This window comes from Orbicella franksi, chromosome 5, assembly GCF_964199315.1.
Source record: "Orbicella franksi chromosome 5, jaOrbFran1.1, whole genome shotgun sequence".
Classification (NCBI taxonomy): Eukaryota; Metazoa; Cnidaria; class Anthozoa; order Scleractinia; family Merulinidae; genus Orbicella; species Orbicella franksi.
The window spans coordinates 20,730,396-20,756,419 of NC_138149.1; the positions used below are offsets into that span (position 1 = coordinate 20,730,396).

At 38.8% G+C, this 26,024-nt stretch overlaps 2 protein-coding genes, 1 non-coding gene and 1 pseudogene across 5 annotated transcripts in view; 1 reads left to right on the forward strand and 3 right to left on the reverse strand.

The window, feature by feature from the left end:
* Positions 1-228: 228 nt before the first annotated feature.
* LOC145486684 (alanyl-tRNA editing protein Aarsd1-like) lies at positions 229-22,844 on the forward strand. The gene is made up of 13 exons (XM_081465398.1): positions 229-661; positions 2,693-2,710; positions 4,256-4,397; positions 5,041-5,098; positions 7,102-7,261; positions 8,412-8,472; positions 8,981-9,036; positions 15,315-15,445; positions 16,286-16,352; positions 16,480-16,571; positions 17,568-17,622; positions 17,750-17,844; positions 19,012-22,844. Exons 1-13 carry the CDS (start codon positions 305-307, stop codon positions 19,148-19,150), a joined length of 1,431 nt encoding a protein of 476 aa, XP_081321524.1. The 5' UTR covers positions 229-304; the 3' UTR covers positions 19,151-22,844.
* On the reverse strand, positions 241-312 carry Trnaq-uug (transfer RNA glutamine (anticodon UUG)). Its single transcript has one exon. It is a non-coding gene; the product is annotated as a tRNA-Gln (tRNA).
* LOC145486680 (uncharacterized) lies at positions 10,857-15,305 on the reverse strand (annotated as a pseudogene).
* An 86-nt stretch (positions 22,845-22,930) lies between the features above and the next one.
* The window catches only part of LOC145486673 (protein timeless homolog), a 37,798-nt gene continuing 34,704 nt past the window's right edge, over positions 22,931-26,024 (reverse strand). For all 3 annotated transcript variants that reach the window (XM_081465383.1, XM_081465381.1, XM_081465382.1), the window contains 4 exons: positions 25,270-25,394; positions 24,889-24,979; positions 24,024-24,249; positions 22,931-23,494 (listed from right to left, as the gene is read on the reverse strand). In XM_081465383.1, the coding sequence (XP_081321509.1) occupies positions 23,020-23,494; positions 24,024-24,249; positions 24,889-24,979; positions 25,270-25,394 (917 nt within the window). In that variant the 3' untranslated portion in view covers positions 22,931-23,019. The remainder of the gene's footprint in view (positions 23,495-24,023; positions 24,250-24,888; positions 24,980-25,269; positions 25,395-26,024) is intronic.

Sequence of the window (26,024 nt, forward strand, 5' to 3'; positions counted from 1 at the left end):
AATATTTTGTAAAAGCAATAGATTACTTTTTCCGTGTTAACATAGCCCCGTGTTCGAAAGTTGCGTCTCGGGAAATTCACTGAATATTTGTGGTCTCTCTGTATTTTAATCATTTTAACGATATGAAAGAAAAGGTTCTTTAGTCACTTTTCTAAAAAAGATAGAAAGAAAAAAAAAAATGGAAAGTAAGAAAAGAAGGTAATAAGGTTTCTCCAAGACTTTTATGGGGAAAGAAAAATTAGGTCCCACCGAGATTTGAACTCGGATCGCTGGATTCAAAGTCCAGAGTGCTAACCATTACACCATGGGACCTGTGTTAGGAGAAATTGATGAATTTTACTTAAAAATAGCTACAGGCTTAGAATTTTATGGATACCGCTGGGAAGTTGCTGGCGCAACATGTAACACTTCTCTTCTTCTGTTTCGTATGAGTTTTGTGCCCTCCGTTCGTCTCAGCTGTTCCTTTTTTCACGTACAGTCACTAACCATTAGTTTGCTAATACGCCGACAAATAACTATGGTCTTTGCATGTCAACAAGATTCCTTCCTTAGAAAATTTAAGACAAAAGTGGTATCTTGTAAAGCCGGCAAACTCGCCGGCAAGGATGCCTACGAACTTATCCTGGAGGACACTGTGTTGTTTCCTGAAGGAGGTGGTCAGGTAGGTTAATAATTGTCTTTATAAAATGATAATGAATTAGTTAAGTTATTTGCGATCACACGGGCGCCTGCTTCGTATAACCCGACATAGTCAATCGAACGTTCGGAAATCGAACTCAATCAAACCCAATCGACCTCAATCAGTGGAGTGAGTTCGATTGAGTTCGGCAATCGAGCTAAATCGAACACCGAACTTTGTGTGAGTTCGATTTTCGAACCAATCGAACTCAATCGAACAAATTGAACCCAACCAAACTCAATTCATTAGATTGCATTTGGTTGGGTTCAGCAGCCAAACTCAATCCAATGGATTGAACAAAGATTAATTATGAAAGTGAAGAATGATCATCGCAGTAAATTTTCCAATTTAAGCAATTGGAAAAAAGAAGCCTGAAAAAATCAGGGCTTCAACGGGATTTGAACCCGTGACATCTGCGATACCGGTGCAGGCTTCTTCTTTCCAATTGCTTAAATTGGAAAATTTACCACGATGATCATTCTTCACTTTCATCTACCACCGCAGTTCAAATATGAATTATTTCATATATACTTCACATAAAGATTAATTATGTTATAAAATTATGGTCTTGAAAAAAACACGAAAAACACTGACGAGTTAGACTGAAGTAACTCAAGCCTTGAAAAACTTGTTATTGATTTTCAACACCAGTTTTGTAAAAGATCAAGAGTTCAGAAATCAAAAGTTCGTTTTAGGTCAATTACCGAACTCAATTGAAATCAATCCATGGATCGAGTGTGATTGAAATACAGTTCGATTGGGTTCGAATGACTGGGTATTAAAAACCACTGAACTGTCCAAAGTTTTGGGGCGGTCAACACATGGAAGAAGTATTTGAAGAGTTCAGTCTGAGTCAAAAGATGTTAGCTTAAAATTAAGGATGGTGCATACTAAATGCAAAGATCTTAGATCATGTGTGCTAAAGGCATCTGTGGTCAAGTGTCTATCCATACCCTTGATCGATACCCTAGATTGCCCTCGATCGATACTCAATCAACACTCCATCGACACCTCGTTGACACTCGCTTGACACTCAATCGATATCTTGGTCAACCTTCAGTTAAGAGTGGACTAATTTGTGATCAATGCCTGTGTGTCGCTTGACACTCGTCCGAATACCAACCTACTGTTGATTGAGTTTCAATTGAGATATCAAGTGAGTGTCTTTTGCCCAAATTAGTACTGTAGATGGAGAAGAATTCAGCAAGGCCTACTAGAGTCTACAAAGGAAATTAAATTTTAGAACCTCCTTAAAGTTTTGAAAACGTAATTTAAAATCCTCCACAATTTTTTTTAAACTTTGCAAATAGTTTTGACATCCTTATCACATGTATATAGTGAAAAACTGGGGTCACCGAGTTTAATTTGAGTTATAAATGCTTAAAGCTAAAATTGAGGTGTTTTAAAGTTTTTATTGTTGTTATGGTAACCTACTTTGTCATGAAGATAACCACAGCTTGTTCACCAATGATATAGGACGTTAGTATAACTGATGAAAGTGTAAGTTTAGACTTATTGCCTATACTTCTACTAAAACAACATAATTTCTAAAGTTCTCTACATAATAAATAACACTTGGTAACTTAAAAACTACTGTATGTATGTGTTTTAAAACAACATTTTAGCATCCCTTAAACAGCTCTCCTCTGGATTTGCAAAAATACAGTCTAAATAGCTTCACAACATAGCCAGTGCATTTGCACCATCTAGAGTGTAATCCATAACTCAAGAAACTAGACTGTAAGCAGTCTCTTTTTTGCCCAAAAAATGCATAAGGGAAGAACACAAATTAAAAATTAAAAAGAAGCGATTGAAGGTTGAAGGTTGAACTGAGATTTAAGGTAGTAGACCCAAGTTGGATACTTGTGTCTACTTTGGCCAGGGTATAGTGACTGTTATTACTGTCAAGTTACTTGTACACAGCTTTTTAGCAAATAAAAGTAATGATTGTTTTTTTCCTTTATAAATGGATGGTCACTTATGGTTTATATGATGCATAACCTGATGTAACAGCCTGATGATCGTGGAACGGTGAGTTTGATTTGATGGGTGGTGGGCAAATTAGTTTATTGGAAACACATAAGACACATGAGAAAAAATTAAGCAAATTGAGTAGTGAGATAATTTCGAGTTTTTTTCTCTTACTCAAATAATTTTTATGAATTAAGTTATCTGATGATCGTGTAGCCTGTGAATGTAGATGTATTTTTGGCTGTGATTGGGTTCCGCCGAAAAATAACGTCTGCGAACGCAAGCCAGAAAAGGATTTCTGTGACGTATATGAATTCTAAGCCAGTCACAGTTTGGCTCAAATAACCCCAGAACTACTGCGTGAGGTATTCGCTGCGAGGAGCACTCGAGTTTCATTCTATCATGGAATCTGATTGGCCAAGGAGAAACAAAAGTCATTATGTCACAGAAATCATTTCCTGGCTCGGGTTTGCAGATGTTATTTTTCGGCGGAACCAAGTGACAGCCGGTAATACGTCTGCATTTGCAGGCAATGATCGTGATGAACCACAATCATTTTTTTATCCTCCCAGTTGGAGAAAGACGTCATTATCACTCACTTTAAAAATGGTGCTTAAGAACAATCCTGTCTGTGTCAATAACATGAGAATTAATTTCAGGATACCTTTCTGATACAAGGCAAGTTTATTCAGAACCACCCCCACATTTGCATTCGTGCTCTGTTTTCTTTTGTCATTTGTTAAAGTGCCTATAAAGTAAAAAATGATTGCTGCTTATTTCAAAGGCTTTTCAAAGTAAAGAAGAATGACGTTTTCCTTTTTGGAATATCTTTTTTCGTTTTAGAGATATTTACGTTTTTGTAATGAAAGTGATGACGTCATAGGTGGTTCCACTAAAACAGCACAACACTCAATCGAGAATAACTCTAGAAATATTAAAGCGGTGTTCTTTAAACTTGGGACCAGAAATGCACATGACAAAAGAAACTTAATGACACCCATCGTGCCATTGCCATGACAACAGTTATGCCGCTGGTTCTGTTTTAATTAAGACTAAAATTCCCAGATTTTATCTTAAACAAGGATCATCCACTCCCACCAATCTAATGGGGAGAGTTAAGACAATATGGGAACCATGTGTGTTCCGAGCAAGACCCTCTGTCACACTTTAAAAGGTTTGAAATGGAGATATTTGGTTTTTCACAGAAAGAGACTGGAGCCAAGAGTGTTGCCATGGCAACAACATAGTAGGTGTCATTATGTTTCTTTTGTGATGTACATTTCTGGTGCCAAGTTTGAAGAACACTACTTTAATATTTCTAGAGTTATTCTCAATTGGGTGTTGTGCTGTTTTAGAGGAACCACCTATGACGTCAACACTTTCCTCATTTGCATGATATAAAATCGTGAATATCTCTAAAACGAAAAAAGATATTCCAAAAAGGAAAATGCCATTCTTCTTTACTTTGAAAAGCCTTTGAAACAAGCAGCAATTATTTTTTACCTCACAGGCACTTTAAATGCTATCTGAGGCAAACAGTTCTTGACTTACCTCAGTGTCCTGTCTAATGATTGTATACATACGGTATGTTTTGTCCAATATTAGATAAATGGCATTGAAGTAATGAGAGTTGTAAGACAAGGAAAACATGCTGTTCATTTCATTCCTGAAGTAATCCCAGAAGCAACTGAGGTTGAACTTGTTGTCAACTGGTCAAGAAGGTTTGATCACATGCAGCAACATTCAGGTACATTTAATTTTCCACTGTCTTTCAATTGAAAATTGTTAAGGTTTGCCAGTTATAGGAATCTACAGACTGTGCTGTGATTGGTTAGCAATGTAATGGTTAGTGAATTTGACTCTGGATCAAGAGCTATGGATTGGAACCCTGGTCAGGGTCATTGCGTTGTGTTCTTGGGCAAGAAACTTCACCCTCACCTGGGCTGTCATTAAGGACCGTAACCCATAACATGTGTTACAGCTGAGTATGCTTGATTTTCTCTTGATACCACTGGTGGAATTGCCTGTTGTTGATAGAATTCACCCAAAAGTTTGCAGTGGGTGTTGAGAACAGGGCTACTGGTGACTCACAGTGTCTTCCACCACCCAGGATTATCAGTAGGTATCAGAGAATTGTGTAGGGCAATCTGACTAAACTGCTAGGGAAACTTCACTGGAGTAGCATCACATTCTTAGCACTAAATTAATAGGCTAAGAATCAATAATCTGTATGGGAACTAGAGGTAATCTCCATACCATTGATCAGCCACCAGGCTACATGTACATAGTTCAGAAAAGACTTCAATAATGCTTTACTTGTGTACTACAGGAACAAGCGTGTGCTTGGTGGTGATCTGTAACTTTTTATCATTGGTTACATGTACTTTCAGGACAGCATCTAGTTTCTGCAATCATTGAAAACCAGTTTGGTTATGAAACTACTTCATGGTATGTATATAAGTTAGGAAAGGGTAAATTAGAATCCTATTCCCTTGTGTAATGATCAAGTTAGTACTAACAATGTATTGATGGTAATGCAGTGAGAAGGTACACTCTTTTTTTATAAGTCAGAATATTGTATTTACATACATACATACATACATACATACTTTATTGACTTTCCCTTTAGAGGCTTTTCAAAGACAATACAATAATAATTTAAAACTACTTAAAAACTCTAAGATTCATTAAGATTAATTAACTAGAATTAGGAATCTATAAAATCCTTAATAAGTTGACGTTTAAGATAAAACTTAAAAGCAGATACTTTCTCGAGAGTTTTTAGAGAGCTATCCATGGAGTTCCAGATACTGACTGTTCTGTAGTAGAACGTTCTCTGACCACTGGCAGACTTAAAAAGAGGAATGTTCAGCATTTGTGAACTTCTTGTGGCACGTCCGCTTATTTCTCCTCGCTTACTGAACTGGGAAGACAGATACTCCGGCACACGAGATGTTAGACATTTGTAGGCCATGATAGCGCTCCTGAAATATAACTGAGTCGCGACTGGTAGCCATTTAAGCTCTTTTAAAACTGGTGTGATGTGATCATATTTGTGTGTACTGGTCGCAATTCAAGCGGCAAAGTTCTGAATACCTTGTAATTTATTTATATTACTTTTTGATGTATTCGCCCACACGTTCGAACAATAAAAAAGTTTACTAAAAACTAAAGTATTTATAATAGATAGTAGGGTGCATTTGTCAAAAACATGCTTTGTGCGGCTTATTTGACCGAGACAAGACATACAGGAGGAGACAGTTTTGGTAATGTGTTCGTCATAGGTCAGGTTCTTGTCCAAAATCACCCCAAGATCTTTAGCGGTGTGCTCCGGTACGAGTTCTCTTCCCATGAAGGTGAGGCTGGGAGTGTCCAGTCTGGAATGCATTTGCCTGCTGCCAAACACCATGAGTTTAGTTTTGCTTGGGTTCAACAATAAATGGTTGTTGGAACACCATTGGCCTATTCTATGCAAATCAACTCTTAAGTCAGCAAAGGCGTTTACAGTATCTTTCATTTTGAAGGATATAACTAGCTTAGTGTCGTCCACATAGCTCTGGACGCTGCAATTCTGTGGTGCTGAAGAAAGATCATTTGTGTAAATGCTAAATAAAAGTGGTCCCAGTATACTTCCCTGCGGAACGCCACAGACTATGGGCAAGGGCTCTGACAATGTTGAATGGATTCGAACCACTTGTCGTCTATCATTAAGGTAGCTACCAAACCACTGGATAACTGGGTCTGAGGCGCCTACATCTCGCAGCTTCAAAATTAGGGTTTCGTGGTTGACACTGTCGAATGCCTTACTCATGTCTAAGAACACTACCGAAGTCAACATCTTCTGGTCTATCGCTTTAAGAATAGTGTCGGTTGTTTCTATGACAGATGTTTCGGTTGAGTGCCATTTTTTGTTGCCGCTTTGGGTCTTTGTTAACCTGTCGTTTAAATGCAAGTAAGAAGTGAATTGATTATGTACGACCTTTTCACACACTTGCCAGAAGCTGAATATTCTAATTTTTCAGCTGATGTAAGGCTGAAATGTTCTTGTGAATATTCTTAGATTATAGGGTATGACATTTCTGTTTTCGAATGTATTTGGTGTCAGTCTAGATGGTGTTAAAGTAATTTTGGAGCCAGTCAGCAGGCATTAAAACCTGATATCGCACAACTTCTTGCAAAAATGTTATTAGCATTAAAAATACAGCTAGTGCTGTTTTTGTTGCTTTGTGGCTAGTTTGTTGTTTAGAGAATGGAAGAATTTTATACGGTTTAGGTAAAATTTTCAACCCACAAAATTATATTCTTTTCAAAATCTCAGGCTCAGATTTATTCTTAAAAATTGTATTCTTAAAATTTTGCAAATTCAGCCTTGATATTCTTATAAAATAAATTCTTATAAAAAAAGTGTGTTGATTATTTTACTGTTTTCCTATAAATTAATCAATTTCTAGGGAATTGGGAAAATTACGTTCTCACATAGAACTCAACAGCAAAAAGCTCACAGCTGAAGAAATGGAATGGATAGAGACAACAGCCAATGAAATTATCAGGAACAGTACGCCAGTGAATGTACATGTGTATCCAAGTGCTTCATGTCCTGAACTAGAACATGTAAGTGATGAACCATTATTAATAACACTTGATAATATTTAGTTGACATGACTAAGGAGTGGCTGGCTGTCTTCTCCTAATGTTCAGGGCACTGGACTCCAGATTGCAAGCTTCAGGTTTTAGCTTTGACACAGTCACTTTCTTGAGGAGGGAAGAATTGAGACCCACTTAATAGTATATTAGAATATATAACTCCAGCCATACCTCTCTCTTTTCCCAGGGGTATTAATGAGTACTGTCAAATTGTTGGAGCAGCCTGACAAATTGCTGCTTGGGAAAGTAAAAAGAAAAAAAAAACGAGAAGAACAAGCAATCTTGGCACTTACGTGTAATGTGACACTGGACACCAGATTTTAGTGCTGGGACATGGAACAGACTTGAACCTTTAACCCATTGACACCTGGAGCTTTGTGGCAAAAATGCAATTTTTGGACATTTTGGACATTTGCAGCCTGGATATGAGCCAAATTAGCTCCATTCAACTCAAAAAGGCATTTGCAACATCACAGCGCATGCCTTTCTTTCCACTAGCATGGCATTTTATGACATTTTTGCGTGGCCGTGTGCAGAAATCAAAATTTTGAGATTCATAGGTTTTGGACGAGAAAGTGACCTACATCTTTAGGCTTTTCAGTTTTTTTAGTGTTTATTTTTTTGCCTTTCCTTCTTCTCCTTTTCTTATCTTTTTGCTGTAGTGGTTGACCTTCCACTGGGCTTGCTTCTTGTTCAAGAATTCCTGTGAAAACATCATCGAGATGGGCAATTCTTGCCAAGGAGTAGCCAGTTATACTGGAGGGAAATTTTCTCTGGGTTTTTCACTCAAATTTCTCAGCATTTTTGTGCATATTTCAGGCTCAATTGACCCAATCCTTCTGATCTGGGTATCATTGGAAAGGTCTTTTCCTCCTGCAGAACTTGAGTATAAATGATACCAAATTTGGGCAAAGTTGATGACGTCAGAAGGGGAACATAGGCCAATGCTTATCAGGGCTAGTTATGGCAGGCTTAGGCTGGCTCAGATGTCAATTAACAGATTAAAGCTGATAGTGTTTTATGCTGGCTGAATGTGTCACAGTCACTAGTAAATTCTGGAATCATCTAAACCCTTTAGTCAAAACATTAATTAAGTAAACCTTCATTTATCCATCAGGCAACTACCAGAGGTCTTCCTGATGATCATGAGGGTCCAGTGAGAGTGATTGAAATACCAGGTTAGTGTTGAGGTCAGTAAAATTGTAGAAAATCAATGGCCTATAATGTATTGTTCTTTGTTGAGTCGATGTGCTGAAAACTGCAGTTGTTAGTAAGATTTGTTGCAGGGATGTGAAGGGGAGGACAAGGGACTCTGAGAGTGTGTATGGTGCACATATCTGCATGGAAAGTATGCAAGGTGGCGCACTCGACGAGGATATTCATTTGGTTCATTTCTATGTTGCAACGGGAACAGTTTGCAAGAGCAGCGCACATGATGATACATTGAAAATTGAGGTCATTTTATTCCTGCTTCAATCATGATGTATAAATTCAAACCCACTGAGGAACTGAGAAAAACTATTGGAAAAACATGTCCCCTATTGTGTAGCAACCTTTAGATTAAAGTCCCTCAATTCCATGCACCAAATGGTGCTATAGTTTGTTATTTTCAGTTATTATTCAAATTTTATGCTGTTGTGAAAAGTTGTGTAATGTTTGTCTGTTTATTTGCTTTATAATAACCAGGCATTGACAGGAATATGTGTTGTGGAACTCATGTTAATAATCTAAGCCAAGTTCAGGTGAGCCAGTTTTCACTTTGCTTTTTAATTCTGACTGATCCTTAAGACCCCAGTTATTTTTGCTGTGCTCCTGTGTGCCAAAGGCGTGCGAGCGGAGCCCCACACCTTAGAAAATTTGGTAACCCATTGATCTTAAAATTTTTGGTTACAGCTGCACCATTACCATAGGTACAATTCTTTGATATTGGACATCCATATTATGGTTAATTGACAGCTGTTAAAGCAAGGTATCTGCTGACCAGTATCATGTGACCATATTGCAGGCTCAGGTTTAGACCTCATTGAGGTCTCATGTTTTTTGAAGTTGACCACTGTACTGGTTTTCGATCGGATCATAGGCTCAAGCCAGTTATTACTCTGGGGAAGGAGAGGGAGTACATGCAAAGGCAAAATTTTGGTGTGAATTAACTCCTGCAGGTTGTTGACTTTTCTTCTGACATATTCACACGTTGAAAAAAAACCACCTTGTTTAAGGTGGCTGAACACAGTTTTTGATACCTGTGTTCATTCACCTTTTTCTCTAAAACCCTTGATCCCTCGGTTGCCAAAAATGGCAGCAAGCAAGTTAACAACACAAACTTTAGTTTTTTGATGGTTAGGCTGACGTATGTGCCGTTGCCATGGCAACATGACTAAATATAAACAGGCCTTTAAAATCGGTTTTGTTTATTTGCAGAAAATCTAGTCATTAGATTTTCTTTATAATTTGCACGCAACAATCTTGTAACGATTCTCACAAGTTAACACCATTTTGCTAATGATTTAACAGAGAGATCTTTAATTATCCCTTGTTGAAGGTTCACTGGAATATCTAGAATTTCCTTAGTTAAGGGGGTCTTATACTCTCAGATATAAATTTTTCTCCAGAAAACCATTTTTTTGGAACATGGAGATTCAACATCCCTGTCCATTTGTAAATCGTATTTTGAAACGATTTTCCTCTAATTACTCCTGAATTTACGTGTAAATTAAGAAATTTGAACACTTCTAGCTATATTTCAACATAACAACACCCATAGCAACCATTGTTTACAGTCTAAAAGTACTCACAAAATGGATTCAATTCAATACATTTTAATGATACTTTACACAAACGCTTTAAAGATGTGTAGTTATGAGAATTTTGCATCATGGTCCTGAACATTATTTCTTCTACCATCTTATACGCTCCTTATACTTGGATAACATTTCTATGACTGGTGTGTATTCGGGTGTTCAATGAAACATTTATGTAAAACCTTTAAATATACCCCTCCCCATGCCCCTAACCTCCCCCCCCCCCCCTAGTTCACAGGTCTAATTTAGGCTCTCGGAGACCGAAGTAAAACTTTAAAGCCTTATTTCTCAAAATGACCAAATAGACGGATCATCAATATCTTGCACACGATATCTCCACTGGGTTTTAACCGAATATTGTCAAATTTTCAACATTGATGAAGGACACATTTATCTAGGTCTTAAACCTCCAAAATTTGCAATTTATGAATTTCTTTCCTGTTATTTAGTTAATATAGTTAATATTAGTTAATATTAATACACTTTTTCAACATTTCACAAGAAAAACCCCCTCAAAACACTGTTTTCTAAGGTTTGTCTCCTGGACAACTTGCTTATGGACAGGATGAACTTAATTCCATACTTCTCGAACCATTCATTATTACGTTATCGTGTTTATGATGAACACCACTTTTTAACACTAAGGAGCTAGTTATTCATTAACTATCATGGCACGTGAGCTGGAAAAGCTCATTTTTGAAGTCAGAGTGCAAAGTCCTTTAACGTGATACCAAAACTGTTCCACAGAGTTGTTTTGCAAAAAAAGAAAAAATTTAGGTATTAGACCACCTTAAAGTTCAATTACTTTCAATACTCCAGTTACTTATTTCCTTAAGTATTTTCGTGCCAAATTTCGTGAAATTCTAATGAGTGGTTTTCGAGTAATAGGCGTATTTCCGAGAGTGCAATTTTCATTCAATCACAATTTTTTGACTTACTACGCATGCGCTGCATTTAACTGGGTTCTTTCGGTAACAAAGAAAAAGCTGAGAATTGCTGGGTTCTTTGCATCGTTACCTTTTCTAACATATCTTTCTAGTAAAAGACTAAAAAAAGCCATCAATAGACTGGGTTCAATTATAGAGAAAAATAACGCAGATAGTGCAGGTGTTGAGTAAATAAAATGATCGCTGTATTGGCGGCATGTTTGTTTTTCTGCAATCCTTGTGCGCATGCTGAATTGCATCAGCAAAAGCGCGCGCAAAAACTGTGTTTGGCCTCCTTAAATAAAAGATGTTGCTGATGTTGTTGAGTAAATACATGCTCACAATTGGTAATTTTTTTGAGTTTCTGATCCAAGAAAAACAAATCCTGTTTTTACTTTATGGTTAACTTATTGCAATCAGGAGCTCCACTTTTAGGCAGCTTGGCCAAATCTACATAATGTCATTAATTAGTAGAATTTTTATCAGTAAGGGTTTTTTTACAACATTTGACAATAAAAATAAACGGTAAAAGTTTGCGACGTTTCGACCGCTCTTCGGTCATTATCAAGCAAGATGTAAGAAGTAAAATTTGCATAGATATATATAGCTACAAAGAGGTAAGAATGTGTGAAAATTATTAATGAAGTAAAAATATGTAAAAAGTATGTAAAAGAATTTACAAAGTAGTGCTTAAAACAATAAAAAACATGTAAAACTAATTAATAATAATAAAAAAAGATTATTTAAAAACTTTCGCACGAATAGAGTCAGATTGTACATTGAGACTTGGTCTCAGTTCGTGAATAAGAAACATTTCAAAAATAAGACAGTCAAACTTGGTTGTACATTTCTTTAAAATCGAAAAGTTATTAGTAAGATCTTTAGGGGCCAAAGAATGTTCCTCGCGAAAATGTTTTCCAATTGATGACGATGGGTTTTTGTGCTCATCGACGCGTTGGTGCAAGTGCGGGCGCGTAAAACCAACATAACCTGCATCGCACAGGTCACATTTAAAATGGTACACAAGGGACTGTTGGTTAACGACTGGCGGCTTGACTTCACGTGATTTCAGGTCTCGCTCAATCTTGTGGCTGATGAAAACAGGTTGGATGGTGGTGTTTGTTTTCGTGCTAAGATCTTTCAGTTGCGTGCGAAGAAAATCAGCTGAAGCTTGGTCTTTGAATGGTAGGACAATCCGAACGGGCTCTGGACTGTTGTTGTCAGTCGGTGGAGGAACAGGTTGCTCAGAAACTTTGATGGCAATGAAGCGTGTTATGGTTGAATTAATTAAGTCATCTGGGTATTCAAGACGGGAGAACAACAACTTGAGACGATCGCATTCTTCGGAGAAGTAGGTCCAGTTAGAAGAAAGTCGAAACGCACGATCCAGCATAGTTTTTAGTAGGCCGCGTTTATAACGATCGTCAACATGACTCTTGTAGTGTAACAAGAGACCAGAGTTTGTGGGTTTCACATAAACCTTGGTCTCAACGTGGTTGGATTTGTTGAGCAATTGCGTTCCAAGGAAAGGAAGCATGCGGTCATTTTCTATCTCCATTGTGAACTTAATAGAGGAGTGGCAATCGTTCAGAGTCTCCAGAAAGTTGTTGGCTGATGCTTGGTTAGGCATGATGGTCAGTGTGTCGTCGACATACCTTCTGTAGTAGCTGGGCATCTTTCCTTCACGATCCAGGGTTTCCTCAATGCTACACATAAAGACACTAGCGAGCAGGGTCCAAGCGGGGAGCCCATGGCGACACCATCGGTCTGTTCATAAAGTTGACCGTTAAACAGGAAAAGTTGATCTTTTGTTGCCCCTTCTAGGGGATGGATTAGGTCCTGTTTGCTGAGATTAAGGTGGTGCGTTTGATTAAACCAGTCATTAGCAAATGCTTTGTCAGCAAGGATGCGTATTGTTTCTTCAAGGGGTACATTGGTGAACAATGAGGAAACATCGTAGGAGACCAAAACGTCACCGTCTTTGAGTGTCAATGAATGGACTTCGTTCACAAATTCGAAGGTGTCGGTTATCGTGTAATGATTAATAGCAAGCGGTTTAAGCTTGTCATCTAACCATTTCGCCAGCGCATAATTGTAAGTCTGTGTAGCTGACAAGATAGGTCGCATAGCTAGCTTTTCCTTGTGTGTTTTGGGTAAACCGTAAAGGTGAGCTAACCTTGAGCCAGACGGACGGACAGAGTCTGCAATCTCAGTAGGGAGAATTCGACGAACAAGTGAATCTAAGTCCTTCTCCTTTTGTAGGAGAGGGTGATAGTGCTTGGGTGGTCTTCCTCTGCTTTTTGGTCTCATCGGGTCGACCGATCTAAATTTGGTGAGATCGTTTATGGAAGCTTCAGCTAGTAAGCGCAAGTATTCGTCCTTGTCCATAACAACAACACCAGATCCTTTGTCAGGTTTAGTTATGACAATGTCATCACGCTTCTTCAATTGATGAATAGCTTTAAAGAGAGTCTTTGGAGGTTTAGGGCCTTTACGATGAATATAATTTAACGCCAAAGAACGTAAAGTAGACGCTGTAAGGTCACGAAGATCTTCCGATAGGTTCGGCTCAAGTTTCCAATAAGCTTTCTCAAAGCTAGCTTTGACATCAATCGGGGATACACGTTTAGGAATGGCAAACTTCAAGCCACGACAAAGCACAAGCTTTTGAAAAAAGGAGAGCTTGTAAGAAGAGATGGTAGTAATGTGCTCATCGACGTCTTTCTCTTTAGATAACAAGCGCGAGATTTTCCTGGTGTGGGTGTCCAAAACTTCTTGATGGTACTTCTTGCGAAGTTCTGTCATCGTCGTTAGAATAAAAACATAACGAAGGAAGCCGCAAGTTTGCTGTATCTCATCGTAGATTGAAAGTTTTTAAATAATCTTTTTTTTTTATTATTATTAATTAGTTTTACATGTTTTTTATTGTTTTAAGCACTACTTTGTAAATTCTTTTACATACTTCTTACATATATTTACTTCATTAATAATTTTCACACATTCTTACCTCTTTGTAGCTATGAATATCTACGCAAATTTTACTTCTTACATCTTGCTTGATAATGACCGAAGAGCGGTCGAAACGTCGCAAACTTTTACCGTTTATTTTTATTGTCAAATAGTAGAATTCTACTAGTATACTAAATGCAAATGCTGTAATCTGATTGGCTGAGCCGTTGAACACTATCATCCATTAGTGTGCAGTGGCTGGAGGTCGTCCAGGAAGTGGCGAGGTTTTTTTCGTTTTTCCAAAATTTTGAAGGAAAATTTTGATGCAAATGGATTATTAAATTCCTGAGAAGTCAAAATGACGGACATTTTCAGTTTCTTGACATTTAAAAAAGTTGAAATTACTGAAAAAACTGATGCGCGCCCGCACACAAGTTCAGTTTTAAATGACAATTCAATCCGAGCGACCTTTTCCAGGCGCAAAGTTTAGTAATACGTCAAGAAGTAATTGGAAACCGTTATTTGAAGTAAATTTTAGTAAGAATTCTACTAAAACAATTAGATTATTCGCGCTCGATTTCTATGAGGTGGTAGTTGATGAGGCCTTTGGCCTCATCAACTATCACCTCATAGAAATCTTGAGCTCATAATCTAATTACTAATTAGAAAACAGTCCTAAAAAAATACACTCGCTGATTGGTTAAAAATCGTGTTTCTGTAACTCGATAGAAACAGAGAACTAGCACGAGCTGTTGACGTAATGATGGCGCGAGCAAAGAGAATTTGCATTTTGGTAGTTAAAGTTAACAAGTTGTTTTCCTTTTTTGGTCGTGGTGTTTTCTAAAAGAAATAGGAAACATGTTCTCCGTGTTTCTATCGAGTTATAGAAACACTCGTGAAAGTTTGGGGAACTCGGAAAAGCTGTGGAAACACTCGCCTGCGGCTCTTGTTCCCACAGCATTTCTCGTTTTCCCAAACTTCCACTCGTGTTTCTATTTAAAACTCGATAGAAACATGGTGCATGTTTTCTATTTCTTAATAAACAAGTGTCTAAGGCATGCAACTTGGTTGGGAATACAAAGAATACAAAGGATGAAAAATCTGTGAAAAAAAAAAAAAATGTTATCATACTTTTATTAGCTATTGTGCTGCTATTGTTAAGTACAAAATATTCTACCAAACCTCTTCCAATACTCTTGAAAAATGTCTTATTCCTAGAAACGTTTTGCTGGACTATGTGCAATGTACGGTGTAGATAGATGATAACAGGCAATTGATGTTGAAGAATATTTTCATGTACGTTATGTTAAGAATGGTTATTAGAAGATATTTGCATCTTCTGTTTAGGTTATCAAGCTTTTTCCTGAAACGGAATCAATGCGAGGAGGTACAAGGCTGTTCTTTCTTGCTGGTGACAGAGTTTTAAAGTACCTTGGGAAGGCTTTAGATAATGAGAGAGCATTGACAAGACTGTTGAGGTAAGAGACAATACACATGTTACTTCACATCAGCTCACAAAAAATAGAATTCAATCAATACTCCAAAGCATCCATTCCACAGTGGTAGTAGAGTCCAGGTAGGGCACTCTCTGTCACAGAATGCTACAGTTACATGTACCTGCCCAGTAGTCAGCATTAACCATACCTAAGCAGGGGTTTTATCAACATTTTCAGCAAGGGGGCAACTGATTTTCGCAGGTGAGCTAAACGTTTTGAACTGAACTTCTAAAAGTTTTCAGTAAAAACTTTCTCTGTATGGTCGAACCAGGCGGGCAAAAACATCCTTACAGCCAGTCAATTTACCCAGTGCCCAGCCCTTAATGAAACTTCTGCTTAAGTTAACAAGCATTTACAAGTAACGAATGTTCTGTGGTGTCGCTTCAAAGGATCTGCCAAATATCAAATGGCACTTATGAGAGAACATGTAAAATGTAGTCATGAATACAGGTTCATAATGTAGTGGTATATCTTCCGCCACGTTAAGTGAAGGATTGGTTAATTGATTGACTTACTGGTTGGTATTAGAGCTATTTCACATTCTTTGACATTAAATGCTAATGCATGGTGGTTAAAGGCTAATGCAAAAGGACAATAAATCACTTTCCACCAACTTAAACCATTTTGCCAAATTTCTAAGTTGTGTTCATGTTGGTGTGTAATATCTGACTGATTGTACCCACACTGTTTCTTTGGTGCACGTCTCCTTATTGTTCTTTACATTGACATCAAAGTTAAATGATTCTTTTTGGCATATAAGAACTAGTTGTTCTATTCAATCATAAAGTCATTGCTGTCTTACTTGTTTGGTTAATTTTGTAGTGTTGGACCAGACGACCATGCAGTAGCTGTGGATCGGATACAAAATTCACTAAAGTCTGTCAATAAGGTAAGAGCCGTATGGCTTTGCGCTCATGTTTAGAAAAAAATGACTGCTGCAAGGGCATCGTGTATCAAATACTTTTCTGACCAATGCTTTGGTAATAACTGGCTTTCTTTTCTTCGTTGATATTTAGGTTACGAAGTCTCAGCTAAAAGAGATTGCACAGTTGGAAGCTTATCAGCGAAAGGCGACCAGTGAAACAAAAACATACATTTATATACACAGGTGATTAAACAGTGATACATAATGTACAGTAGATCTCTGACATGGCTGGCTTCTACATTTGCCAATGAAAGGATACTTAGCTGTTGTTTCTGTTTAGTAGATTGTGTTGAGATGAAGTCATACTTCTGCAACAGCATTGAAAGTGGGAGAAAAGTGAAATAAACATGTGAAGGAAGTGAAGAATGATCATCGCAGTTAATTTTCCAATTTAAGCAATTGGAAAAAAGAAGCCTGAAAAAATCAGGGCTTCAACGGGATTCGAACCCGTGACCTCCGCGATACCGGTGCGATGCTCTACCAACTGAGCTATGAAGCCACACTTTGGGAGCGAGGTCAATTAATTGAGTTCATATCTTCCCGTGAGGAGTGAAATGATGTGAAGTTTATATGAAATAATTCATATATGAACTGCGGTTGTAGATGAAAGTGAAGAATGATCATCGCAGTTAATTTTCCAATTTAAGCAATTGGAAAGAAGAAGCCTGAAAAAATCAGGGCTTCAACGGGATTCGAACCCGTGACCTCCGCGATACCGGTGCGATGCTCTACCAACTGAGCTATGAAGCCACACATTGGGAGCGAGGTCAATTAATTGAGTTCATATCTTCCCGTGAGGAGTGAAATGATGTGAAGTTTATATGAAATAATTCATATATGAACTGCGGTTGTAGATGAAAGTGAAGAATGATCATCGCAGTTAATCCCGTTGAAGCCCTGATTTTTTCAGGCTTCTTCTTTCCAATTGCTTAAATTGGAAAATGAACTGCGATGATCATTCTTCACTTTCATCTACAACCGCAGTTCATATATGAATTATTTCATATAAACCTCACATCAAAAATGTGAAGGCTATACAAAACATAATGCCCGCGTAACTTTTCCGTTTTATAAAACCTCGCTCTGGTGGATACAGATACCTTTCTTGTGCACTCAGGGAACAGTAATGACCAATTTGGTGTCACTCTGTTATTTATTGTAGTTACATTTATTTTACAGAGAAAATGGAGACATGGACTACATGAATGCACTTGTGAATCAGTTGTCGGATCAAGTTAGTGCACCTACTATTTCATCAAATCCTGTCTTTTTAGAAAGGTTTTGACGCCGTAGTATTTTTTTTTTTCGCTTATCCCATTTAGTGGTGCTTTGATCTGGCTGTATTTGTTTGTTGTTTGCAGCCTCTTCCCGTACTAGTGACAGTTGGACCTGACAAAGGGCCTGGGCAATTCCTTCTTTGTGGAGACGAAAAGCAAGTGTCTCAAATAGGACCTCAGTAAGTAGTGTAACAATATTGAAGTTTTTACGGTTCACAGTTTTCATCAGTCTCCGCTGTTACTGGAACCTGAAATGCAGCGTGGCGGTAATCCGAAAACGATATGGTCAAGCGTTACGTGTGTTTTAAAATGCTGTTAGTACTAGCACGATTAATTGTCAACACGCTTTCCAGTTAGAAACATTTCCGGGGTTTTTGCCTGTCCACACCAAAATGATATTGCTGCATTTTCTTTTAAGTCTCGTTTTGATCTGGCTCCGTTTTCGATGATTCTGATTTCAGTGAAGTTTCGTCAGGGCCCTATCTATCAAACTATTGACGCAGAGAAAGAAACGGCATTATTATAAGCAAACAATAATGTTCTTTTTAATATGGAGTCCCTCAAAAGTAAAAAAAAAACCACGGCAGTAAACGACAACGTAGAGTCGCTCTTTGTAGGTACCTACCGTCTTTTCTTTTGTAAGAATATTATAGCGTATGACATTTCTGTTTTGGAATGTATTTGGTGTCTTGAAGTTGTTAAAGTTCTGTATTGGAATAAGACTGCATGCATTAAAGCCTGAAATGACGTAAATAATTTCTTGCAGAAATGTTATTAGCATCGAACATACGGCTAGTGCTGTTGTTGTTGTTTTTGGCCAGTTTTTCCGTTTAGAGAAAGGAAGATTTTACACGCCTTAGTTAAAAACATATAACTGTTTTGTATTTACAAATTTTCAACACACAAAATTATATTTTTTTGAAAATCTCAGCCTCGGGTTTATTCGTAAAATATTATTAAGATTTCGCAAATTTCAGCCTCGGTATTCTTATAAATTGTATTCTTATAGAAAAGAAAGAGTGTAGTGGTCAAATGCTAGTGATATCATGCAGATAGAAATAACTGCTGTACATGATCTGATACCTTGCTTTTGTTCCAAACTGAACCAAGACTCAAAATAAGAAGAGCCTAGAAAATAACTGCCGTATAAAATCATCTCAGCCACTGCTTGCAATTAATAACTACTTTGGACTGGCGCGAATCTTTTAGAAAGGTTTTCCCAAATGATGAATCCCGTGTTTTAGAGAATACCAGTTTGACACCACTATTTCCATTGGTGCCCTGGGAACGAGGTTGCTGTTGAGTCGACAGGCTGTACGAATAACCGGCTTTGTTGCCATTGACAGGATTGCCACTCTCCTTCAAGGCAAAGGCGGAGGAAAAAAAGGAAGATACCAAGGGAAGGCTGGCACTTTGAAAACAAGAAATGATGCTGAAGAGTTCCTAAAGGAATTCACTGCCCTGTCAATGAACGGCACTGCATGACGTTTAGTTATGTAGTAATTTGAAACTTGTGTCCTCAGGTGACACTTGCTTCAATGGTCTCAATTCAATAACCAAGAAATAGGATAACTATGGACCACAATCCAGTCTTGAATAAGCATAGTTATTAACACCCTTAAAAGGATGGAAAGAAAATAACGGAAGTTTTACTTTGTATAATCCACAGGCCCTGTATTGATAAACTTAGCAATGGGATAATCAATACTACCCTGCTTTGGGGAAAGCGACTCTCTGCAGGGTAAATAAGTTCATTTTCATGTCGTAAATGAAAGCGGTGAAAGAAAATTCTACCTTAACGTAAACTTGAAACTGGCTGTATCGCATTTACTTGCGTTGTTTAAATATGCAACCATCACTCATCCATACATCCATTTCTTATTATAATTAAATTCAGGCTTAAGTTCTCCAGTAACGTTTCTAATACCATTTGAAAGGGTCTGTGCTATTGAAATATTTCACGGGAGAGAAACCCTTCTCAACCCAGGGGGGTGGGGAACTCCCATAGAAAAAGGACAGGGGTGCTCGTCGGAAATTTTCCATAAAATTCCTAAGAGGTACCAAGATCATGTTTTGTGGGCGTGGCCTTGATTTTTTTTCACCCCTAAGAGGTACCAACACATTATCTCCTGTCATATTTTTTTTTCGGCTCAATACCCTAAAAGATACCGCAAAAGCTCCCGCTGCGGACCTTTTGAAGGTAAACACCCTGAAAGGTACCAAGACCGCCCGGTAAAGACCCTGACAGGTACCAAGACCGCCCGGTAAAGACCCTGACAGGTACCAAGACCGCACGGTAAACACCCTGACAGGTACCAAGACCACCCGGTAAACAAAGTTTATCTTAATCGCCCGAGAATCGCTGGTTTTCCAGCTCTTGCTTTCCATTTCTGCTCCGTCTCGATCCGTAACCGATTATCTTGGGCACAGGATTTGAATTTCTAGCTTAACAACCGCGCCATCGTGACAAAGTCGCCTCCAACCGTCGAGAGGCACGGGACATGTTTTGATCATGCAAATTGCACCGTGCCGCAGTGTTAACTGAAATTAGCGCCTAAAAGCACTGTTAACTGCAAAATACAAGAAGCAAACAATGTTCAGCTGAATTTAGCGCCTAAAAGCACTGTTAACTGCAGCGACAGGTGGCAACGAGTAACTGACCAATTCCCCGTGCCTCTCGACGGTTGGAGGCGACTTTGTCACGATGGCGCGGTCGTTAAGCTAGAAATTCAAATCCTGTGCCCAAGATAATCGGTTACGGATCGAGACGGAGCAGAAATAGAAAGCAAGAGCTGGAAAACCAGCGATTCTCGGGCGATTAAGATAAACTTTGGAACCTTGGGAGAAAGCGAATGGGAAGAAGAGTTATCGACGGCTGCCATGAGGCAATTTTGACGAGATTAGACCATTTTTGTGGAATTTACGGAGCTTTGAGTGCGTGCCGTCGGGCCAGTGGGTCGCCCGCCTTTCGTTTCTCTTTAGGGGAAGCAAACCGCCAGAAAGTAAAACTCGCCTAAATGGCTCTAAACCACCTCCAGGAACCCAGAGACATCAAAATAACGCAATGCAAACTCAAGGTAAGCCATTTTATTCAAATTGTTTTCCACACGTAGCATTTAGAGTAATTTTCGAAGCATTCTCATACGTTGTCTTATAAACGGCTAAAATTGTAACGCAATCGCCAACAGAATAATGTCACGTATTAATCGTATTCAACGTCTGGGCCGCCTGTGGAGAGAAGAGCAAGGGACCAAGGGTCTCTCATCCAGCATATCATTAACCGAAAAAATCCTCAAAAATGGAGATCGAGAGCAGATTTGTTTGTTTGTTTGTTTTTTAAAGAAAACTGAAAATACCCCATTGAATAAAAGGGGCACTAAGTGAAGACGAATCGATAGTATGACTACCGTTAGTAAGTTAAAAGAAAAGTGGAAGTGGAAGAAAGAGTGACATTGAGGGTAGAATCGCCGAAACTTTGCGACCTCGAGTTCACAAGAATTCATGGGGCGCAACAAAGACCAACAAAAGCCACGGAAGTTTGCAGCCTTATTTGGAACTGAAGAGAACCCTCGAAGAAGAGCTCGTGAACTACAACAAAATAAGAGATGAAGTTGATGCCGCTGTGCGAGCAACAGCTAATGAGAAACGGTGGGATAAAAATCTTGGAATGAATGACGGAAAAAAAGGAGGGTAGCAGATCTGGCAAACTGTGGAAAGGGGACCGCAATTATTTGAAGAGCTTCGTTTCGGTGGGGGTGGAGACGGTTTGAATTTGACATTCAGTTGTACTGCAAGAGTAGTCATTGGTCGAAACTTTGAACGAAGCAAAAGAGATGGTGTCAGCGCAGTGTTTTTTACTTGGAGGGTTCAGGTGGTCCCGGTTGACACCTTCGACGGAAGGAGTCATCCGTGATTCTCGCATGACAAACGAGGGAGCAACCAGGTTACTTGCTATCCTTCCACGAAGAGAGAAAAAGGAAGGTTTGGGTATAGAAGATTAGTTGGATCCGAACAGAGAGGGAAAAGAGAGGGGGAGGCATTGTTACTGTCACCAGGCCAGCTGTGTTAGCGGGGATCGACCAAGTTTATGATCAAAATTCTTACCCCGTTACAGCGGTTGTATATGATCTCTACCTCCATAGGCAGCTGGACCATGGTGATGTCTTTCAATTTTTTTACTCTTTCTTTGGCTGAAAACGTTTTTTTTCTTCCGAGGTGTTTGTGAAATAAGTTTCAACGTCATCGAAAGTGCAGTTGCCCGGAAGCAAATCAGTACCTTTGAGATTTTGTCTAATTTTTTATAGTTGACTGACGGGATGTTTTCTAAATTTTTCAATGAGTAAAGTGGACAAGAAACAAGATTGACAAACTATGGCTTCTGAATTGCGGCTTTGTCTCGTTAATGTAGACTGTGTGTTCGTTCGAAGGCACCTCAAGTGTGAACGCAAGCACTGATTTTTTTCAATTCAATTTTGAACCTCAAAGTAAGAGATAATATATTTATATAAATATGTATGAGACATTTTTAAGCGGATGAAAAAGCCGGAAGCAAAAAATAAAGAAACAGCAACTCAGAACGAGGCAAGGCAAAGTACTCAACAAACAGACCCCAGTGCTGACAAAAGGAAGTTCGTTGCGCAAGTTGAGTTTGACAACAAGCTCAACGCAAGCGCAGAAAAACGTTTCAAAGATGGTCCCGGTTCTTTACAAAGTGTTTTTGGGTCAGAAAAGTCCCTCCTTCAGAATAAGAAATGGCGCAGCACGAAGAGCAGACGAATGGAGGATCTTCCGGCGTCAAACGAGCTACGCCGCATTGATTTAACTCTGGCACGATAATCTTCACTCCATTTATCCACCTTTTTTCTCTTTTGGCTCCTTTGGAAAACTATGAAGAGATGTACTCGGTGTTCGTATCCTTTTTGGACGTAAAACTACAGCAAATTGCGCAAGAATGCGGCATATCGCACCCGAAATTGTGCGTGACTGATATGTTTACGTTCACATTTTTCGGCCTTAAACTTCCGCGACCCGCGGGGAGCCGCGTAAAACGTCAAAAATCCCAGCGCTCATTACGATCTTCCATGATGGCGGCGAATTGCTAAAAAGTGATACTTGACGTGAATTTACAGAGGAATGACTGGGATCTATGTAATGTTAATTTTATGTGTGGATTTTGTGACCGATTCAAAAGACGATCAGAAATCAATGTTACAACACTGCTGGTTTCCTTTAACAAAATAGAAGGTGAGTGACCGGAGCCATCTGTTATAAGAGCTGTTTAATGGAAACATCAAGAATCGTATCACACTTTCGACGCTGTAATTTAAAGTCTTGCTCTTCAGTTGGTCGTTTCTTTAATCGTCATCATCGTCAACTAGAACACGCCTGGCTTTCTTGTGAAAATTTAGTGGCAAGTTGAATTCCTCGTCATCATCACTACTCTCATCATCGTTATCATCTCTCGGCCGTTTCTTCCCAGCCTCGCTTTGACTCTTGTCAGCATTGTTATTAACATCTTCACTGTCTGATATATTTCTGCTGTATTCTAAATCATCACCATCATCACTATCTGATGTTGTAGCCTTCTTCGTAGCTTGAGTATTTTCTTTGTCCGCTCCCTCGTCATCTTCACTCTCACCAGACTTGTCTCCGTTTTGAAGAACGTTGTCTAATCCAGTGCCATCTTCATCGCTATCATCCAGTGCTCTTACTCGACGTTTACCTCTCTTAGAAGATTTTCCTCCGCTGCTACTATTTTGTTCCCCAGAGGGCGAGAGCAATCCCGATTGTTTGTGCTCCGCATCTCCCTTGTCCCCTGATTCCTCGTCACTGTGGTAAAGAAAGACATACATTTGTTTCCCAAAATCGAAGACAATAAACTGTCTAACTGTTTAGCGCCCGACTACAAACTGCAAAAAGGTCAAACGACGAATCCTGGGACTGTGAAGAATTGCAACATACGATGGTTTTTGCTGGCCCATATGTTCAAAGAGTGGAGGATAACGCACTATCCAGTAGTAAGTTTTTTCAACACTTAAACACTAGATAGCGATTTGTTCAGTGGATGGCGTTATCAATCCTTTGACCACTTGATCATAAGGCAAGATTTACTTTACACACATAATAGTGATTTTACCCATGATAGATCAGCTGACACCTTCATGAGTTGTAGATTGCTTGCAACTTCAGAAAAATCGAAACAAAATCGTACATACCCAGTTGTTCATAGTTTTCTGCACTTACACTTTCATTTGTAGTTACTAGAAGAATCTACGTTGCGGTGAATACCACAATTTTCCAATACAGGTTCATACCACAGTTGAAAATAACATTGACCACTAAATATAACGCCACACACCTTTCGTTGTCATTGGCTGTGTTATCGTCTGGTCCAATTTCATTCACCGTCTTTCTCCATTCTTTTCCTCCTGTCCTCTTTGCCTGAGTAGAGCGATTCCTCTCCTTCCGTTTTCGACTTGACGCTGATTTCTTGTTTTTCTGTGCGGCAGCAAGTGCAGCTAAAGTCTCTTTACGTGACTTGCTTTTACTGGTAACTGACGGTGTTACTGGAATTGCATCGTGACCTAACAATGGCGAGAAAACAATGAAGACATGTTACGGTACAGGCGAACGATAGACGGAGAGATCCCGTGACTGGGTTCTTTGTTATGATCTCAGTGATATAAACAGCAGCCTCTCTAGTAGGACATATAGAGAGAGCGGAAATAAAATCTTGGAGCCAAGCGCGGACTACAGGTTTCCCAGCTCGAAGGCAGTAACGCGCGCTCGGTTTTCTAGTTTCTTTCACCCTGCCGTATCCCGCTGGGGTGCATGTTCATATTTATATGTTAATATTAGCAGTGTAAATCGAAAGTCAATTTGTCCTCTAGTTTGCTATTATTAGCGAAGGGAAATTCGCGTCCAACACGGTGCACCTTTACACCATGATGTAGAAACAAATCAAATAAATTAGCATTTTGTGTGGAATCCATGTCAATAGTCATAACATGAAAGACCCACCACTTGAGGTGCTAGTGATTATTCAATCACGTAAATTTGTAAGGAGAGTTTTAAAAGCGATCTCAGTGTGAACATTATGCGGCGCATCCATTCTCCTTTAATAAATGACTCGGAGTGCTCGAGTGATCGCCATAAGTCATATCGCAACAAAGCGATATATCACCACTGGACACTATACATGAAGTGGCTTTCAATTTTGATACCTTCTCCGTCTTCTTCCCTTCCATCAAGGTCCTTTGCTGCTCTTCTCAGCTTTTCTGGGGTTAGAATGACTGGGATTCGCCAAAAGGTTTCCTAATGATAGAGTCAACTATGTTAGTTTTAAATACCATAAATTCTTGTGAACCAGGATTTGTGACTTTGGTAAAGAGCCGGTGATTTTCAATTGTAGTGTAATCTGTAAAGAAACATGACAAAAACAAAATGGTTTTCACGTTGGCAAAGCTAAAATGGCCAAATTTGCTGCTAAAATCTATGCTCGTTTTCGCAGATTTAAGGCTACAGGAAAGATTGGATACTTTTCCTCGAGCTTCGGCTGTTGCTTTTAAGCCAAGCACAGGATGTATTCAGCAGCTCCAACCCACCTGCTCAGTTGCTGGAGGCTTCAGACCAACTTTCTTTAACGCTTGTCGGAACAGCTTGTTACCCAGTGCCTCTTCATTCTCTTCGGTAATGGTCACCAGTGGGAGTGGCTGCCATTTTTCCTTATCTATGGAAATAATAAAATAAACGTTAAGAGCCAATGCCAGGAAAAATCAAGCAAAACTGAAATTTCGTGGCCAGAGCCGAAAATTTTTTTTCGCTGATATTTTTCTCATCAGTAGCTATTGGTAAGTAACTAAACGTGATGTAGTTTATTTTCAGAAAGGCCGCTTCAAATTGAAGGAAATCGATAAAATCTATTTTTGCTGTCGGCAACTTCAGAACAGCCAAAATTTAAGACGAAATGGGCCGTTCTCAAAACTTCGCTTGCATGCAAAAGGGAAGAAAGCGAGCTCAAATATTTTCCGATGCATTAATTCATAGAGTGTTTTACTTCTAGTTTGGTGGTAGATATTCAACTTAGCAGTAATCTGGACGGCAAACAATAATATTTTAGAACTGCTTTATTCTTAACCGACAAAATTTTACATTTTAGCTGACAGTCGCGATTAAAATTTTAGGTATGTGCTACACCTTGGTTTACTCTGAGACTCAAGCCATAAGGTCTTTAAGCATTGTACTAAGACATATGTAAAAACTGACCTGTGTAATTCAATTTGTGCTTCACACGAACTCTCCAAAGTTGAACAAAATTTGGTTGAAATATGAGACCTTGGCGGTTTGTTGGTGTTTACAA

Excerpts from the sequence above, each read along its gene's own strand:
- LOC145486684 (XM_081465398.1), top strand. The coding sequence starts at position 305 with ATGGGACCTGTGTTAGGAGAAATTGATGAATTTTACTTAAAAATAGCT. Across the intron at positions 5,099-7,101 it reads GGTTATGAAACTACTTCATG|GGAATTGGGAAAATTACGTT; the intron begins GTATGTATATAA and ends ATCAATTTCTAG. Across the intron at positions 17,845-19,011 it reads GTGTCTCAAATAGGACCTCA|GATTGCCACTCTCCTTCAAG; the intron begins GTAAGTAGTGTA and ends TGCCATTGACAG.